The sequence below is a fragment of the Alligator sinensis genome, unplaced genomic scaffold (assembly GCF_000455745.1).
Source record: "Alligator sinensis unplaced genomic scaffold, ASM45574v1 scaffold118_1, whole genome shotgun sequence".
Classification (NCBI taxonomy): domain Eukaryota; kingdom Metazoa; phylum Chordata; order Crocodylia; family Alligatoridae; genus Alligator; species Alligator sinensis.
The window spans coordinates 1,607,571-1,625,799 of record NW_005841850.1 but is presented as its reverse complement, the minus strand read 5'-3'; the positions used below and the strand labels follow the sequence as shown (position 1 = coordinate 1,625,799).

Below are 18,229 nucleotides of genomic sequence, written 5' to 3'. Positions count from 1 at the left end.
CCAGCTTGTCTACCATTCTAACTACCTGATGTACAAGTAAAAAGAAAATCATCATATCTAGTTTTCACAAATATATGTTGTGGAGGGCACCACAGTACTATAAAATTGAAGTCACCAGCTAGGAGCAAAAAACTTGGAGGACCATTTGATCTACCAGTGATATAGAATAATCAGCTTGTTGAAGGGAGCTGAACTGGGACCTCATTCAACATGGTTTTCCCAGCAGAAATGACAGAGAAGGAAGTAGACTCAACTTAAAAAGGTAGCTTTGAGAGTTTCAGAGCTGAAATTAAGTTACATAAACTTGTACAAGAAGAGGTGCAAAACCCGTCATGACACACAATGCCTCTCCTGTCCCTGTAATCTATGGAACATTAAACCCCATATGTAAGTTAACAGAGCTGCCGTATCACAGCATTTCCTACCCTTCATCTTTACAAAAAGGAAAGGCATCTTCCTTAGAAAGCAAACAACGCCCCCCAAAAATCCCACATACAACTTTGTTTGACAAGAAAACTATAATTGGGCCTTGCACTTACCAAGCAAAGCGAGATAACACATACAAAGCCAAACAAAATCTATGCACTCAACATCCATGAGCATTTAAACTCCTTATGAGAGTTACCACTACATTTTCATATGGGATCAGACCCTTAGCATGCCTTCATTTATGATTTACACACTCATTAATACCAAGTGAATATTCCTGTTACCTTCTGAAGAAGCAACATGCACGAGAGTTACCTGTTGGCTAAATATCACAGAATGGTACTGCACATTTATTCAATGGGAACTTTAGGTCTTGTTCTGAGAAAGCTGCATGAAAAATGTGCAGTCCATCAATAATGAATTCAAGAAGTTCTTATGGGGTACGGAGGGAAGAACAAAATGCTTTGCACAGAGCACAATTTTAACTCAATTCAAGGCACATAAAACAAGTGCAGGAACACTATATTTATTAGATCAATAGTTCGTTTTAGCAATACAGTTACAGAATATCACAATGCTGGTTACAAACATACTCAGTATGGTTTGATGGTTACAAATAATGTTGGGCACTGCAGTCTGTGCGGAGTAGGATATGAAAGATTATTCTTGACACAACAAATAGAATGGTCTTCAAAAATGTAGTAATGATCAAGATACGCTCATATAAATCACGGTGGCACTACAAGTGGGGATTCAGGTTTTAAGGGGTTTTTTTTGTTTTTGTTTTAGTAATTTGCTTTAAACAGTTCAAGCAACATCTTAGAATGTTATTAAATTACAATCCCCTGTAGTTCAATAATGTATAAAAATAGTACTGAACCTGGTAATATTCAATAAAATGTAGAGTCCATTCACATCAAAGTAAGAAATAAATTGTAAAGTTTTAGTTACCATGGCAACATTGCTTCCCATAAAGGAATATACAGAAAAAGAAAAAAGTGTTACACATATGGTACCTGCAACAGTTATTTAGTGATCCAACACTTAACTTGTGCACCACAAACCAAGTTTCTAGATATCTCTATATATTTATATAGTATATATTTTTCATCTTAAAATTTACTTTTGAAAAAAAAAAAAAATGTGCACTTCAACAAACTCACTAAGGCCACTCATGCTATAGATACCTAGGATTGCAATGAAATATTGTTAACAAGACCCTAGAGTACGCACCTTGTTATCATTGAAGGGAAACCTTTTACATTGCCTAAAACATTCCTGAGATTTGGAGACAAAAGCATTACCAGCGCTGCCAAAAGTATGTATTTAGTACAGATTTCCAGATTTAAAAAAAAAAAAAAATTTCCTCTCCACCACAAGCAAGAATTTTTAAAAGGCCAAGACATGAAGTGTGCAACAGGCCGTGTGTGTCAAGCTTGCAAATATACATAGTAACCAAAATATTTAGATTGGAATTTAGCACTTGACTGACACTTTTTCCAGGTAACAGCAAAGTTTTGAAGACAATAATAGTTCAGCACAGGAACATGGGGAAGGAACTTTTTTCTTTTTAAGACTGCAAAGAGCAATATCCAGCCAGCTATTTCCTACCATGCTGTAAAATCCAATCCATTTTTAATCAAGTAAAGTTTTTGCCGACAACTTCAATCATGTTTTAGGCACGATGAGTTTTCCTTTTTTTGTACTCTGTCAGTATGTACAGCTAGAAAAAGGAAGTGAAATAAAATGTGCATTTTTGTACCATGAGAAGCAGCGCAATGGCACCAAATTTTAGACCACAGCATTAAAAAAAACAACTTCATTTTTAAAGCGATGAAAAGGATGTTATTTTCCTAATAAGTTAGAGTTCAGCAATAAAACACCTTTCAAAATTATTTAACAAAACACTTGTGTGCAAAAAAAATAAACAAATGGTTTCTATACAAAGTAATAAGTGCATGTAAGGATTTCTATGAAACAGAGGCAGACACTTGTTGGTTGCAAGTAAGAATCACACAGTAAGTGACCAACCTTTTGAAACCAAATAGCTGCTAGTTCTTTCACTAAGAGGCATAGATGTATTTTAAACATCTTTTTGTGACTGCCCCCACCCTTTTCAATTCATAATTTGCATTTGTTTCTCCCATACCACAGAAGCTTCTTCTACTACCATAAGCAAAGTAGTTCCTGGATCTGAAGAACAATGAAACCAAGAATGGAGAAACCCTGAACATCACCTCTTTATGCAAATGCTGCAATTTGTAAACTAGAAAATGCAAGCAAAACGGATCCACAAAACAAAAGTGTACATTAAAATAAAAACGAAGGGTTTAAACGTACAACCAAAGATGAGAAAATTTAGCAGCAAAAGCTGGAAGTTTTCCCTGGACACTCCTGAATTTCAAAGGAATTTGGTATGTGGTTAAGTTACTTACCTGCAAATTTTGTTCTCTGAAGATGCATTTCACTGGATTCCCACTCTCAAATCAATTTCAAGCTTAAAACTATGCAGGAATTCCCAAAGTTTCTCAAGGTTATTTTTCCCGCCTTGATTCTTTGAGGTACTGGTGGGTGTACGTTGTATATGTACCTGCCGCTAGCTAACATGCCAGATGGTTGGTTTCTTGAGCAACAGGAAGGACATGCACTCACAAACTGCAAATGCTCAACATGCAGCCACAAGAAAAATAATTACCGTTTTCAAGAGGACGAAGACAAATGTATGATCAACTCCCTAGGACTAAGGGTAAAGGAAATAGATGGAAGTGCTATCTAATGCCTCGGCGACTTCTTCAGAGAATAGGTAGAGGACAGTTAAATTCCTTTATTTGGAAGATACCCCAATTTCATTAGATTTCCATTTTTAGGATCCAAGAGTTTTGAGAATCCCTCCTCCTTTGTGTGTGTTCGACAGCACACAGCAATAGGCAACAGCACCAAAAAAGCAGGAGTAAGGTGGCTAAAACCAAGCTTTTGTATGTGGAATACAACAGGTCTGCAAACAACACAGGATATCAATTCTGTAGTCACATGATGAAAAAGGCCAATTCAGGAGAGATCCTGAAAGAAAAAGAAAAGGGCCAGGAAAGCTTGACCGCCTCTCCAGCAATGACAGCGAGTCAGGATTACACAAATCGTAGCACAGAGAGCAGGCACCGCAATTGTTTTATAAGTCTCCAACATTAAGACGCACACGGCAGACAGCCAAAGCTGCTCTGTTCTAAAGGTAATATGCTTTGACATCACCACGGAGTTGCAGAGCTGCTAGGTCAATGCTGTGAGATGCAACCAGACAGTCCGTCAAAGCTCAACAGAGTGAACATGCAAGTGTAGTCTTATCTGCTTCACTGGGAGGAGAGGGGGTGCACGTATGCTGAAAGTCATGTTTCTCTTGGTACATTTCTGCTGTCACAAAAATAAAACTCTAGGTGACTTGTAGGGCCTCAGCTCACTCTAGATAAAAATCCAAATGCACCACAGAATATAACATGTGCTGATGAATCAACTTTGTTTGAGCAACGGTGAAGAGAGCTTAATGTATATTGCACTGGCTGAAATACAGTTGGCAAGTACCAAGGTTATTTAAAGCAATGCAAGCTAGTCGGGGAAAAGGAGGAAAAACTAGCATATGAAGCTGTATTTTTAGAAGCTATATTGCTGACCATAGGTAATACAAACTTGGAAGCAGAAGCGAGCACAGATATCACTTACCACTATTGTAAGTTAAAAAATAAATAAAACCTTGAGAACTTTGAGATTCCTCTTAAAAGTGACAAGTAAAACCCAAGAATAGGAAACCAGAGCATACAGCATCTTCAGACAATATAAACGTATTAGTTTGAGGCTTTCAGGTACTTCTGCAATATATCAAATCACAATGTATGTTTAGAACATCTATGTTTAAGGTTCTCCCCTGAAAATCTGATATTAAAACAATACCCTTAATTTAAATTTTAAACAAGTTTAAAATGCCTTTAAGTTTAAAAGAAACAGGAGTTCTCATAAGATGTATGAGCTTTTAACACACATTATTTATCTGATAGACTATCGTTAGTCCTGTAGAGTAAACATGTTTAGGGACTTAGGTAGTTTACACGGCAAGTGTTGCAATCTTATTTAGGGACATGTAAAATAAAACTTTCACATGAGCAAAGAAACTGCTATACAAAAACTAGAGTTTAAGTTTACATATAAATTAGAAAAAGCTGAACTGAGTTTTGACAGCCTGCAATACATCCTTAATAGCTATTAAAATTTTAACAGTATAGGTTATCCCACTGATACAAATAATCCATCCTGTATACAAGTGCTGAAACCACATTTGCAAATTAAATCTCATTTTAACTTGGTGTAATTCTCCCCTCAAAAATACTTGAAGGCACTAGTATAAAAACTATTGGCCTGCAATATTTCATTTAAAAAAAAAAAAAAAAGAAAAAGAAGCCGTTAATACACTTGTGAGTTCTAAGTAGTGTCTGTAATAACTAGTTTTTGCTTTCTGCACTCATAACTTGGAGACAGTCAGTCAAATAAATTTCCACCCCATCCCTTCCCCAGTTTCATAACAAATAAAATTAATTCCAAGTAGTGTAGGAATCTTCTTTGCCAAGCTTCAGCTTGGGGCTGAATTTTCGCGGCCAAGTTATAAACCCCTGAAAATAGGGGGGAAAAAAACTGATGGACTCCCAACTATAGAGGCACTGCTTGTACCACTATAATAAGAATTGAGGTAACTGCAATGACTTATTTCTAGTTTGCTATGCTACATTGATTTTTCAAAATTTTGAGCATTACCTCAACATTAAAACAGACTTGGTTCAATTAAAAAAAGAGAGACAAACAAAAACAGAACAAAAATTAAGACAAGCTAGTGAAATAGGCGTCGTTAAGGGAACTTTACATCTGCCTGATGCATCTTAAATTAATGTAGAAGAATCGGTTTCCGGTTGCACTACTGTTTAATGTAGAAATGAAGCATCACAAAAAAAAAAAGAAGAGACCTTTTGTGCTTTTTTGGCATTTTCCACTGACCCCTGCAAACTGTACAATAAGTTGTGATTTCCAGAAACAAAAGCTGAATTGGACTGTAATACAAAACTATTAACCGGTATAAACAAGTTACTGCCTCAATTATTAAAGTAAGCCCATTTGAAAAAAGAAAAAGGCTGATGCGAATAGTTAAGCATTTCTAGTTTCTGCTTGTGGCATTGACATTTTAGATATCTGAATAAGCTTACTAGTTAAAGACATGCCATCGCAACTGCTAAGGAACGTTCACCTCCTAGTTTTGTATCTATTACATGAATATAATTTTGCATTATCACTGATCATACATCTAAATGAAATAATTCTACTGGTAAAAGTGAATGCAGGGGCAGAAATATTAAATTAAAGCCACTGGTCCAAAAAACTTTTCTAGATAGACTGGTCCACTTTTGATTCTCCTGGTCCTGTTTTGGAAACTATAGTTCTTGTATTGTACCATAGGAAACTAAGAATGCTGGTCTACTGGATCGTCCCACTCAAACGAACACTGGTCCAGTTCAGATCTTTAAAACAACAAACGGTGTCACTTCTTTAACAATCTTTTGTGGTTCATAAAAAACGTTGCGTTCTGGAGTGGTTCTTTGCCATTTTTTCTTCATGAGACAGCTAACAAAGCTAGGGCATTCTCCTTTACCCTAATATTTGCCATTAATTTTGCTACAATGCACACAGGAGAAAGATCTTTTTCATACCATTTATACAATATAGTATTTATTACTTCTGCTTGTTAGAAGAATGTTCTCGTTGAAACTGTGCATTCATAACAAGAATGCAACTCTTTTGGGCTCAAACAGTTTTATTTAATGTTTTCCTGCAGCCTTTCTGCAAAGTAGCCTTTTGGAAAAAAGAAGAGAGACGGGTTTCTGGAATACCAAGTTCAAAATGGGAGCCGAACTAGACATGCCATACACATGCTGATAAGAATTTAAACACACATTCATCCGTATGGGCACTCTTCAGTGGACTGGACCAGTGTTTCAATGCAAATTCCAGCCCCCAGAAAAACTACATGGTTTAGATTTCACAGTATGACTTTCCCCTGTAGTTTGGGGGAAAAAAAAGAAGAAGTAATTGGTTAATTGACCAAGTTCCTTAGCTATTCTGTCCATCAACATTCTGAGACATCAGAAAAGACTGGACCACTTCTTCAGTGGATTGAGGGCTGGTGCTTACATCCTCCAGAGCATCTGTAACTGAGAACTGCCGATCTCGCAATCGGTTCCAATTGGCCAAAATATTGTGGTATTCGAAAACTTTCTCATAGTTGCCAATGGAATTGTACAGTTTAATGAGACCTCTATAATCATATTCTAGTCCACTGTAACCTTCGCCAAAAAGCTTCTTCCCTAAAGAAATGCAAAACAAAAAAAGAATTTAAGACAGAACACGTACAATCCCCTTTTGCCAGCAGCAGTTAACAACAGCACTAACATCCGGGAGAATTATAAGCTAGTTTTCTTGATACTACTCTTCAGTGCATTTCAGATCCTTTCCTTTATTGCTCCTGGTACTTAACTTCTGACCACAGACAACCAGCTGTACAGGAGTATTTATAATGCATAAAGTTCTAATAGGAATTAAAACAGGACAGGTGCCTCCTATGAGTCCCACTTGCAACCGAAACTCAAATTGTGAAGCGGGGTTGGGGCAGAATTGGCACTTTAACCCACTGTACTTCCCTCTTATGAATTATGAGCACTAACTGTCCTCTGTGGAAATCATGCTAAAACTCTAATGTTATGAAATGAGAGTTTCTTTGGACAATATTCATTGCAATGAGTGGATGAGCAGGAAGGGGAGGATTTCAAACAGATTACAAAGAAATCACCAACCATATCAATTTTTTATTCCCCTGAAATTTTCTTATTATGCTTCAAATCTTTGACATAATGAACCCCTAGATAAAGTTAATCCAAAGGTAGGTGCTGGACTTCTACCCCCAAAGTTAATCCAAAGGTAGGTGCTGGACTTCCTAAGTGGACACAGTCCTAGGTTTGTTCAATCAGTTGAAACTTAAGTTACTGATGTGCTTCTAAAGTACCGTAATCATATTTAGAGTGAATCCACAAGTTAGTTATGCAAAAGGCTTGCATTCTATAAAACCTTTCAAAAAAGACCTTTGTTTTACTGTACATATCACCATTGCTCAATAGTTATTTGCTTTTAAAATTACACACCAATTGCTATTGATCTCAGATAAAGCTTTTCGGCATTTTCATATTGATTCATGTCGTAGTTATAGAGAGAAGCTAGGTGTCCCACTGACAGGGCAACTTCATAGTCTTCTTGACCAAGGAGCTGCTCCTTAATTTGAATTGCTTTGATGTGCATTTCTTCAGCTTCCTGAAAGACCCAGAACATAAAAAACGCAGAAGAGACGTTACTCACTTCCATCAAAGAGAAAAGTGGAGGAGAAGGGGAAAGAGAAAGACAAAGGGGGGGGGGGGGGGGGGGGGAGAAGGAGGCAGGGAAGATTCTTATACATGAAAAATGAATAGCGACACAATTGAACGCTTAATCACATTAGTTGGAAAGATCCTGTAACATTCAATTACGGGCTTAACAGGCAAAAGAGCCTAGTGACATAGGCACAAAATGGGAAATCTGGTTCTCTGGGTTCTGAAAGGCTGTTTTCCGATCTTTGAAGTGGGGATAGTCGCAACCTACCTCCTCAGGGTACTGGGGAACCAACTTGTTAATATCTGTAAAGTGCTTTGGAGTAGTAAAACACTAAGTAAAATTCCTTACAAGGGAGCACCTGTGGGTACAGTCAGTTTAAAAACTTGAGAAGGCTTTGAAGAGGCTGTTAATTCTTATCAATACTTACGATGGAATAAGAGGCTGTGTTGCTTTTAGAGCTATGGATGCGATTTTTCAAAATGTAGTAACAAACTGACATTCTTCAGCAATCAGAAGCGTTTTGAACTTACCTTAAATTTTCTCATGGACTGATAAAGTCTGCCAAGGTTGCCATAGTGTTTTGCTGTCTGTACATTAAATTCCCCAAAGGCTTTTTTAGCTAACTGGAGTGAAGATAGATGCAAATCATGAGCTTCCTGAAGTAATCTTTGCTCAGTTTCCTTATTGTGACAGTCTATTGCAATCTCTTCCAGGATAAGTGCTGAACATGGAAGAGACAAAAATCACATTAACGATGCAAAGAGATGTGAACTAAAGATAAATAATGTTATCGGATTCTGTTACTTCCAATCAGGTTTTGCTCTCTGAACTGTTTTCATTAAAGAGGTACAAAATCCAACCTCTCTTTCCATGTTCACACAAAAATATTCAAAATACTGTACACAGAGCTCTCGTTTTTAGCCTTTCTTCAACTGCTAAAATGCAAGAAAATTAATGCTATAGGCCAATTCTATGAAGAATCTTAAACTAGTTAGTTATCATTTAGTAATAAGCAAATTTAAGTGTCCAAGAGGACAGAAAACCTGGAAAAGTGGACAGGTACAAAACTGCAAAGGAAGAAAGACTTCAAAGAAAAATAAAAAAAAGAGGCAGTTACAGTTAACAGTTACATTTCTCTTTTATCGATTCATAGAAAAGGAGGGAAGTATATAATAGCATTTCACAAGCACGAGAGCTGTGCGATATAATCTTCCTAAATGGTTTCCGACCCCTTCAAAGGGCTTGGGTCAGGCTACACTATCCTTCATGCTTAAGGAACATTAGGTACAGCTTCCTAGAGCATAGAAACACACTACATCTGTCATATAAACAAACTGATTTTGCTACACAGTAAAAAGTGGAATGGATATACTGTGCCTAAGCCTACCACGCAGTAAATCTACCAAATTGAGGGCAACGTTACCCATTGAAAATAACGTAATAACTATTGTGCGTAGTTACTAAGTGGAACATGCCGCAGAGCTGCACGTCTGGTCAATTTAATCTCGGGTAACCAACTGCTGAAAATAAGCCGCCTTCTCCACCATAAAGTGGTCAAGTGTTATCCAGCAGCTACCTCTGGAGTGCTGGTTATGTTTCTGCTTCTTATTTAGGAGTAAAATACTGGCCAGATTATTCTGAGTATGTGTATCATTTGCCTTCACTATAAATCTAACAATTTCATTATCAGGTCAGACAAAGAAAGACTAAAGGTATTTATCTCCCCCAACACTTCGATTGCAAAGTCTTCACCCATAATGTTGTAAGTGGTGAAAAGAAACTCTTATAAAAACCGATAAAAAACCTTGAATTTGACTGCATCACACAAGAAACAACCCTGCCTCAACAGTCGCTTCACCGCCGAGATAAAAAAAACGTGCCTTCTTGTACTCGTGCATCACCTGTGACACGCATACCATAGTTGGAGAATGAGTGTCCTACAACTACATACTGATTTCTAGGGAAAGGCTAAGGACAATCATCCATAGCAGTCAACCCAGAAAGAGAGAAATCAAACTACTGACTCTGACTGCCGCAGAAGAGCAATGTGCAAACTGATCAACCCAGCTGGTAACTTCCTTTAAATCCAATGGCACTGAACAATATAACATTCAAAGACAAGCTTTGTGTTTATAAACAAAAGTGAAATCATTAAAGTTATCTCCATCTTCACTACTTATAAAGGATCTTTAAAGTACAGCTTTTATAGCCTAATCCATAAAGAGAATGGTTAGCTGAGAGTGGGAAAAATGACTTGTATTTTATTTCTGTTCCTTACTAGAAGTAATACAACTGAATGGACTTCCATCAATAAAGTGTTAAATGAATAATGCTTCAGTACTGTAACTGAGTGCTACCTTTAACTCTCTTGGAAGAGGCCAAAAGAAGATGATCTTCAGGGAGAATGTGGGTGATAATGCCAATAGCACGTTCAGCATGGAATCTGAAAAGTTCAAAACCACATATTTTTATTGAATTTTGACTTCTGAAAAGTTAAGTCAAATACTTTAAATTAGTAAACCAAACAAAATAATTCTAAAATAAGAAGTCTCTAAAATTAAGGGACCAATTTAAATTCTATCGTGAAAATGATTTGTAACATGTATAACTTATGAAGTACACTTTGCCCTATGTACAGCACGAAATTTGCTCCCAACGTTTTTTTCAGTATGTATCCACAATTGTACTTACAGCGCATTGTCAAATTTTCCAGAGCTATACTGGTGCACATAAGAAGAATAAGCTAAATCTTCATGGGCTGTGGCTACATGGATGTTTTTTCCTCCAAACACTGACTGTCGGATATCAAGAGCTGTCTGAAAATAGTCACAACAAAAGGCTTATCAGTTGCCTTGTAAACTCTTCCTGAATTTCCGTGTTTTTTCTATAATCTAAAGAACTACTGGCTCTGGAAGGAAAGTGTATGTTCATATATTATTCCCCCCGTGTAGTGAAAGTTTGTAACAGAAGTGGGAATTAAATTTTGTTTTGCTAAACAACACTACCTAGGAAGCTGTCATTTTGCAAAACAAATGCTCCCTTAAAAGTATATACATTCAAGTCTACAAAACAGGATACTTTGCTATTTAAAGGTATGCACAAATGGACATCTGAGAAGTTTATCATCCATTTTTAAGGCAACAATGCAAATGCCTCTGAAAGATCATTTAAAAAAAAGCATGCAAATTTCTAAAAATTAGCAAATATCTCAAAGAGAACCCACAAAACAGTCTCTGTTTTAAGAATGGTGTGCCAGCTTGCCTCAAATGACTGAACTTGTTTTTCCATCACATTAAGCTTAAAAAGCCAGTCACCGTTAAACCAAAATACATAACAGTGTTTAGCTAATCTCCAAAATTAGTTTAACTAAACCAACTTGAAAGACCCCACATATCTAACTGCACTCCTGCACCTTAGAAAAAGTTCCAAGTTTGACTTTAATTACTGGAGCATGTACAAATATTACCAGATATGCTATGATTAATACAATCCCATCTCAGTTTTATCAGACTTTTAGTTCAATCTATTAGCAAGCTGAAGAAAAGATATACATGGCTACATTGCTAATGTAAAAACAAATACTTAACGACAATATTTTGATTAAAAAATTACAATCATTTAAAAACCACCCCAACCACCCACCTTCAGCCATTCATTCCAATTTGCAATTACAGAAACGAGTACAAGCACTTGAGACATTATCTGTTAGAAATGGAACACACATTTCGACGGCAACATACCTGATAAATTGCAACAGACTGGCATATATTATCTACATTCAGCAAGTAAAACCCATAGTCTAGTAATGTGTCGGAATATTTTGGGTGTTTGGCTCCAAAATGCTCCCTGTAAAGACATAACTGTATTATAACCAGAAATAAGCAAGACAGTTTAGAACGATATTGTAACGATGCTACGTACCTGGCTAGATACACTGCATGCTTTATTAATTGCTCTGCTTTCTTAAATTCACGTTTTACAACACAAGCCTAGAGTAGACAGGAAACAGTATATGTGAGAGCAGGCATTTTCAAAGCATCTCTGTTCTACGGATTGACTTAATGACCAACTAGGGTGTTCAGTTTCAAAATTTCAGTGCAATTACTAAACCATTTTTTAATTCCTGAAAAAAATCCTCCCAGATATAATATTAACTAACATTTTACAGTAATATAAATAATCCACAAAAAATGCAAAGCTATTCTCTACCTAATCTGTAATTAGATAGGGGGTACAAGCAAAATGTCTACTGTGTGGCAGAGATTGTTGTTCTTTCAAAGAACTGCAACTCCATTTCAGAAAAAGAGAAAAAAAAGCTTTAAATTTCTAAGAGACATGTCTTCTCTGGTCAAAAATTCAGGTTATTCGTTTTAAGTATAAAACTGATGGTGGCAAAGTAAACCGGCAAACAAGATTTGATAATACTATGAACTGGAACACGCTAACCTAAGATTCTACATGGTTTACAGTACATTAACAGACTAACTTTTATAGATTTTCTTTGCAAATTATCAGCAAACTTTTCATTCACCTTTGAAGCTTGTCTTAAAACATCCACCACTACTTTTACAGGCAAGCCAACTGTGATTTCCTTCATAGCTTCTATACACCACTTGTAAGCCTGTAAAACAAAAAGCTTGTATGAAATATCATTACCTTTGAATTCAATCATACGGAAACCTTAAGAAAATACTATTCGTCTCTCATAATAAAAATTCTTTGTTTAGGGATCGCTTTTTGGCTTAAAAATTAAATTGCTAAATCTCATTCAAGCCTTATTATTTGATTCTTCTTAAGTTCACAGCTGGAAAGAGAGAGAGAGATGGCAATCAAATGAAGCAACTAGATTGATTTGTTCAGAAAGTCAGTGACAGCTAGGAAAAAGACTCGGGACTCTTGAAGACCATGCAGTCCTACACCCAGTATCATGGCCCTGTTCATTTCTCCAACAGGTAAATGCTCTACCTTTCTTCAAAAAAGAAAAAGGTAAAGATGACTGAGTTCTGCTTAGAGAGACCAGCTACCCATTTCTACTTAATTACCTTGAATTAAATTTATTCAGAACACAAGTCCTGAAGAGCTGTCTAAAGTTTCAACTCATAAGATAAAAAATTAATTGTTAAATACTTGCTAATATTATTCTAACAGACACTTCAGTAACTTTATAACGGATTAACTTCTTTTTGTCTTTGGCAACATCAGTTTCTTATGTTTCCAGGCCCCAAATTACTAAGGTCTTTTAGTCAGTATTAGACTATTTTGGAGCGAAATAAACTCATAGCTTAACAGGTTTGCTAAAATCAGATTTTGCAGAAAATGGCTGAATGAAACACTAGTTTTGTTCTGTGTTTCCCAATTACAAGGTCACAGACTACTTCTTGCTATATAATTATTTGCATAATTACTGTGACGTATATTTTAAGAAGTTACAGGCAATTGTGGATTTGGCAGTCAGATCCCAGGAAGGCAATTTTTTTAATAGTTTTCTGCACATTACCAGTACTTGTGGGTACTACAGCCCAGCTGTAGTCCATTCAAGACTCCATTAAAAATTAATGGGAGTTTTGTTCGGAAAGTAATAAGGCTCCTTGTGGTTTGCACCAACTAAATAACAGCTTACAGGTAAAGAATGTCAGTTCCCACCACGACATACTAGTACCACATGCTATTTTAACGGTATATAAAGTTTTCTCCAATGGAAAACAGAAACAAACTCCTCAAGCCAAATGTTTTTCAGTTGGTACCAAGTAATGTAAATCTGAGACTCAACCTTTGCCAGAAGAAATCCAAGCTACCTACTGAGCCTGTATTAGGGAGTCATAATAGGGTTTATCAGAAGTCCTCTGAAAACAAACCAGCCCCACTCACCTCATCATAATGGCTCTTTGCAAAGAGTAGTGCACACAGTTCCCCATAGAGCGCTGCTTTGTTTGCTTGTTGACCATGTTTTGCAAGTTTGTCCATGTAAGACTGCGCTAGTTTGAATGTTTCTTCTCCCAGGTGGTATTTACAATTGCCATTTCGAACATGCAGCAACCTTAGGAAAAAATGAGAGAAGTCTTGAAACTTTTAAAAACGACTTTGCATAATCTGCTCCAATCTACAGGGTTATGACACATCTATAATCTGATCATCTAAATTACACTGGAACTGGGTTACTGCCACTCCGCAAAACGACACCTGTTTTGAATCCAATGCATTTCACACCTTGCTGTGACTTAAACAAGAAGGGTTACTGGTTCAAGCATGTTAAACATTTAATCCCTCAGTCATACTCGGGGTGGTTTTCTTTTTTGTACCCTTAATAAAACACATTCTGCCCAACACGAATACAACTCTAAGCAAGACAAACATAGAAACAAAAAACGACAGTGGATTCTCTTTGCATTCCTGCATCTGATGCTCCCTGGTTTGCTCTACAAGTGCATGCCAGCATCCAGTCTTTATTTTAAATGGTATTCTAAGTGTCAAACAAAACAAACAAGTTATTGTACAGAAGGCTTTCACTACAGCCTTGCTGCAACTGAAACAATATTAGTGAGAAAGAAAAAACGCCTATCTAGAAGGGTAGGGATGATAATATTGTTTAGTCTTGATACAAGATTTGCATGAAGTATGACCTTGATAGCATATTGGTGCCTCCAGGCACACAGTGTGTTATTGATAGTAATCTTTACTATCCCAGAACAAGAATGCAAGATCTAAACCCTCACTCTCCATGCCAGTAGGACGCAAGAAGGGTTTTTCCTGCAGTACCTCTGAATGACTAGAAGATGCAACTAGCTTCAAGGCTGTAGGATGTATTCAAGAACAATAAAGGAGGCAATAGTAAAGTCCAAATAAATTATCTAAATGGGAGAAGGAAAGCAGCAGTTTTCACACTGACTTATTCTGTGAGACTTTAACAGTTATCTTGAAATAACTGCTCAAGAGTTGCTAATCCTTAGGTACCCATAGAGTTAGGCTCAGATGCAGCAAGATAGTCTCTGGAACTCAAGTCAGATACACATAAGATCAAAAACTCAAGATTTACTCTTAATGCCCTATGCCAAGGGTATCAAAGATAGGGCCGAGCTCCTGGAGGGGCAGAAATTCAGGGTGGGGCCTGCCACCAAAATCTAAGGTATGAAGCCCTGCTGGGGGGACACGTTTTGGCAGTGGCCCACATTTAAGCAGGGATGGCTCCATGAACCAACAGTGCCACTTGTTCTACTGCCAGAGACGGGTTTGGATCTAGCCTGCAAAGAACCCTGCCATCTAGATCAGGCCCAGGGTAACAAGCACGTCTGACATGCCTGCCCCATGCTAACTTTGATAGGTTTTGATCTGTAGGATTAACAGTCGCCTCAGGAGACAGTGCTGCCAGATGCAGACTAGCGCAGCAGTGCTGAAACCTTTTCTCACTATGCTAACAATCCCAGTTCCTGGTATCTATTTAAAACAAAAAACGTTTTCTGTAAATGTAAACCAGTGTTTCTTCAGTGCCTCATATGCTAAGCCTAGAGGGCAGAACTATTTCTTTATCCATCAAATGACAGAAAGAGACAGCTGTCCATCCGCAACTGCAAAGGCCTACGTTCTGGAACATGCAATGAGTTCCTGGAAGATAAACTTCTCTTCCTCCTGGAAATTCACTACTACGAAAGGGATAATATATTTTGACAGTGACTAAGAAAACCTAGCAAATAAAGAGGACAAGCTAGAGAAGGAAATAAAAATACACAATAAAGCAAAGTGAAACTGAATGTAGGGTACTGAAAAATAGGGGCTAATCCTTTGAAACTATGATCCGTCAGTACTCTGAAGCCATAATGTGAACTCCTTGTTTGAGATGAGGTGGATTCTCACACTGTGAAAGGAGGGGAAAGGGGAATGAAAGAGACTTCTGACTGGATGATCCTCCGATTTCTTAATTGAAGATCCTGTGCCCATTAGAGTAAAAGATTTAAGAGTTACTGCTGCATATGCTTTTTGCATCAATACAGTGCTGCCAGAAGTACCCTTCAATTTACCTTATTAAAATGTACCAGGGAAAATGCCACCACTAGTTCAAGCCAAGGAAACTTAGCATGCATTCAAATTAAAATGCATATTTCAGAAGTATTTTTGCAGGCAAAGGGTGCCTCTTACATGATGGCACATAGAACAATCAAAGAATTATGTTTCTAGCTGTTCTTCATAGCAACACACATCCCCCAGTAGCACTAGCCGCGCTACATAAAATAAGCAAATTTCAAACAATCGTACCCTGAAACCACATTTCTTTAAAAAAAATCATATTTTAAAATGTTACGTCCTGAACAGTGCAACTGTATAGTTAGATTTGTAGCACAGAAACACTGTCCATACATTCCACTGCTAGCTTTATATTAGCTTTTCCCTGCCTCTTGAAAGGAAAACTACTAGTGAACTGGACACAGGTTCTTGCTTGTGGGCTCTATTACACATAGATGCGTGTCATGCTATTGACCTGAAGGTAAAACAAACAGAAAACAACTCAACACAAAAGGTGACACATTATTTAATATCCCCAATGACTCTCTTGCAGGACTTCAGTATTAAAATTCCTGCAAATATAGAAGTTCGTTCATTACAGTCACCTGGGGAAAAGTAAAGTAACACTCATCCTTTTGTTGCTTATTGTAAGAACCAGATCAACAAATAGGCATTACAAGTCCAAAGCCTCATGTCTTCAGAGCTTTTTATCATCAGTTCTCCACAGACTGATGTTTGTTTTAAACAGGTCTACCAGTAAGGAATTCAGGGATGCAATGAAAAGAACCTCTTACATTTATATGAGGAGGTCTTCAGAACTGTCTAATACACAAGACCAACTGTTCTTGAGAGGGCTAATGGTAATTTAAGTCCAAACTCACCTTACACAACATTCTACTGCACGAAACCAATGAAGTATTTCATCGTGAAGGGCGCATAATTGAAGGCAGGAAAGAAACACCTTTTCAGCGTCACTATACCAGCCAGCATCTGACAGGAATCCTCCTAGAAATTCAAGAGCAAATAAAACTGCCCATTAACACGCTGTTGTAAAAAGACAAAATTTAGTTTTAGCTCATGACATTTGTTCTAATTAGCTGTTTCACCACAGACCGAGGAGAACAAGAAGTGGGTATCTTAAGCCCACATCAAGATACAGAAAGGCAGCTCTAAAACAATCTGGGAAGGAGCCTGCAGCAAGCACATTATACAGGTATTTACAAAGAAATGTTACATATAAAACTGTGCGTAGAGCATATGGATCCTGAAAAGTAAATGCTTCCACTTTACAAGGCTCAGGTTTTGAAGAGGATGTAGAAGGAGTCTCTCGGTCAAATCATGTTCATTTGTGTGTGCGCATATGCATGTGTGTTGTGACAGAAAACTGGGGGAAGAAGTGTAAAATGAATACACTGAAGGTATGTACTGTAAAGACTTTTTGTAAACCTACTTTCAAAACATTTCTCTGTTAATCAAAAGGTGTAATTTGCAAAGTAACCTACTCTATAGTTCTTGTCAGATTCTGACAAAGTAGCACATACTGCTATACACACAGTATAAAAAAAACCCCTATACTTTTCAAATATAGTCTCACATTTCAAATCCATGCGTATTCAGTTATAATGTTTTAAAGAAAAGATTTAAAAATATTTACTTCTCTCTGTTTCATGGAAGTGTAATTTAAACTAAAGCATCATAATTAAATAGTCTTAGCTATTGTCATTGCATTACCTAAAACAAAACCAATCTGGATTGCTTTTTCTTTCACAGCAGAATCTGATTCTGCTATGTAGGAACACCGTCGACTGAATGAATAGGCCAGTACGGAGGCAACTTTTACTCCATGATCCATCAAAGCCTGAAAACAATGATGAAGTAGATGCCTGAAAGGAAAGAAAAACAGAATGTATTTATTAAAGAAGAGATGTATTTTGAAAGCATTCTAGGGAGCATGCTCTTTGGTACAACAGATGCAACTGTGAATAAATCATAAATGCCAACAGAACTCTAAAATACTGAAAATTGTGCCCAAAACCAACACATTGAAGTATTCAAGGCCAGTACTGAAGTTCTTCAAGGGCACTGCTTGTAATTATTTTATATGCATAGGATACCAAGGTCCTTGAAACAGAAGCCACCAACACGTATCATTTTTTAAGTCAGCAAATAACATTTCTGACAGATTTATAAAAAGGCAAATGAACCATTATTTAAACTGCAATTGAAAGCCACTTTCGTATAAGTGAAATACAACAGGATCCCTTGTTTCCAACTTGTTAAGACCCTTGGAAAAGACTAACAGTAGAAGAGTCATCAAGAATAAGGCCAGGAAGAGAAAACAAAAGGAAGGCAATATTTA

General features: G+C 37.0%; 1 protein-coding gene across 1 annotated transcript in view; it reads right to left on the bottom strand.

The window, feature by feature from the left end:
* Nucleotides 1–930: 930 nt before the first annotated feature.
* Nucleotides 931–18,229, bottom strand: part of APPBP2 (amyloid beta precursor protein binding protein 2) — a 29,540-nt gene continuing 12,241 nt past the window's right edge. The window contains exons 3-13 of the mRNA XM_025210902.1: nucleotides 17,602–17,753; nucleotides 16,752–16,875; nucleotides 13,744–13,912; nucleotides 12,407–12,496; nucleotides 11,797–11,864; nucleotides 11,616–11,721; nucleotides 10,567–10,691; nucleotides 10,233–10,318; nucleotides 8,406–8,596; nucleotides 7,653–7,818; nucleotides 931–6,821 (exon numbers count right to left, since the gene is read on the bottom strand). Of these exons, the coding sequence (XP_025066687.1) occupies nucleotides 6,568–6,821; nucleotides 7,653–7,818; nucleotides 8,406–8,596; nucleotides 10,233–10,318; nucleotides 10,567–10,691; nucleotides 11,616–11,721; nucleotides 11,797–11,864; nucleotides 12,407–12,496; nucleotides 13,744–13,912; nucleotides 16,752–16,875; nucleotides 17,602–17,753 (1,531 nt within the window). The 3' untranslated portion in view covers nucleotides 931–6,567. The remainder of the gene's footprint in view (nucleotides 6,822–7,652; nucleotides 7,819–8,405; nucleotides 8,597–10,232; nucleotides 10,319–10,566; nucleotides 10,692–11,615; nucleotides 11,722–11,796; nucleotides 11,865–12,406; nucleotides 12,497–13,743; nucleotides 13,913–16,751; nucleotides 16,876–17,601; nucleotides 17,754–18,229) is intronic.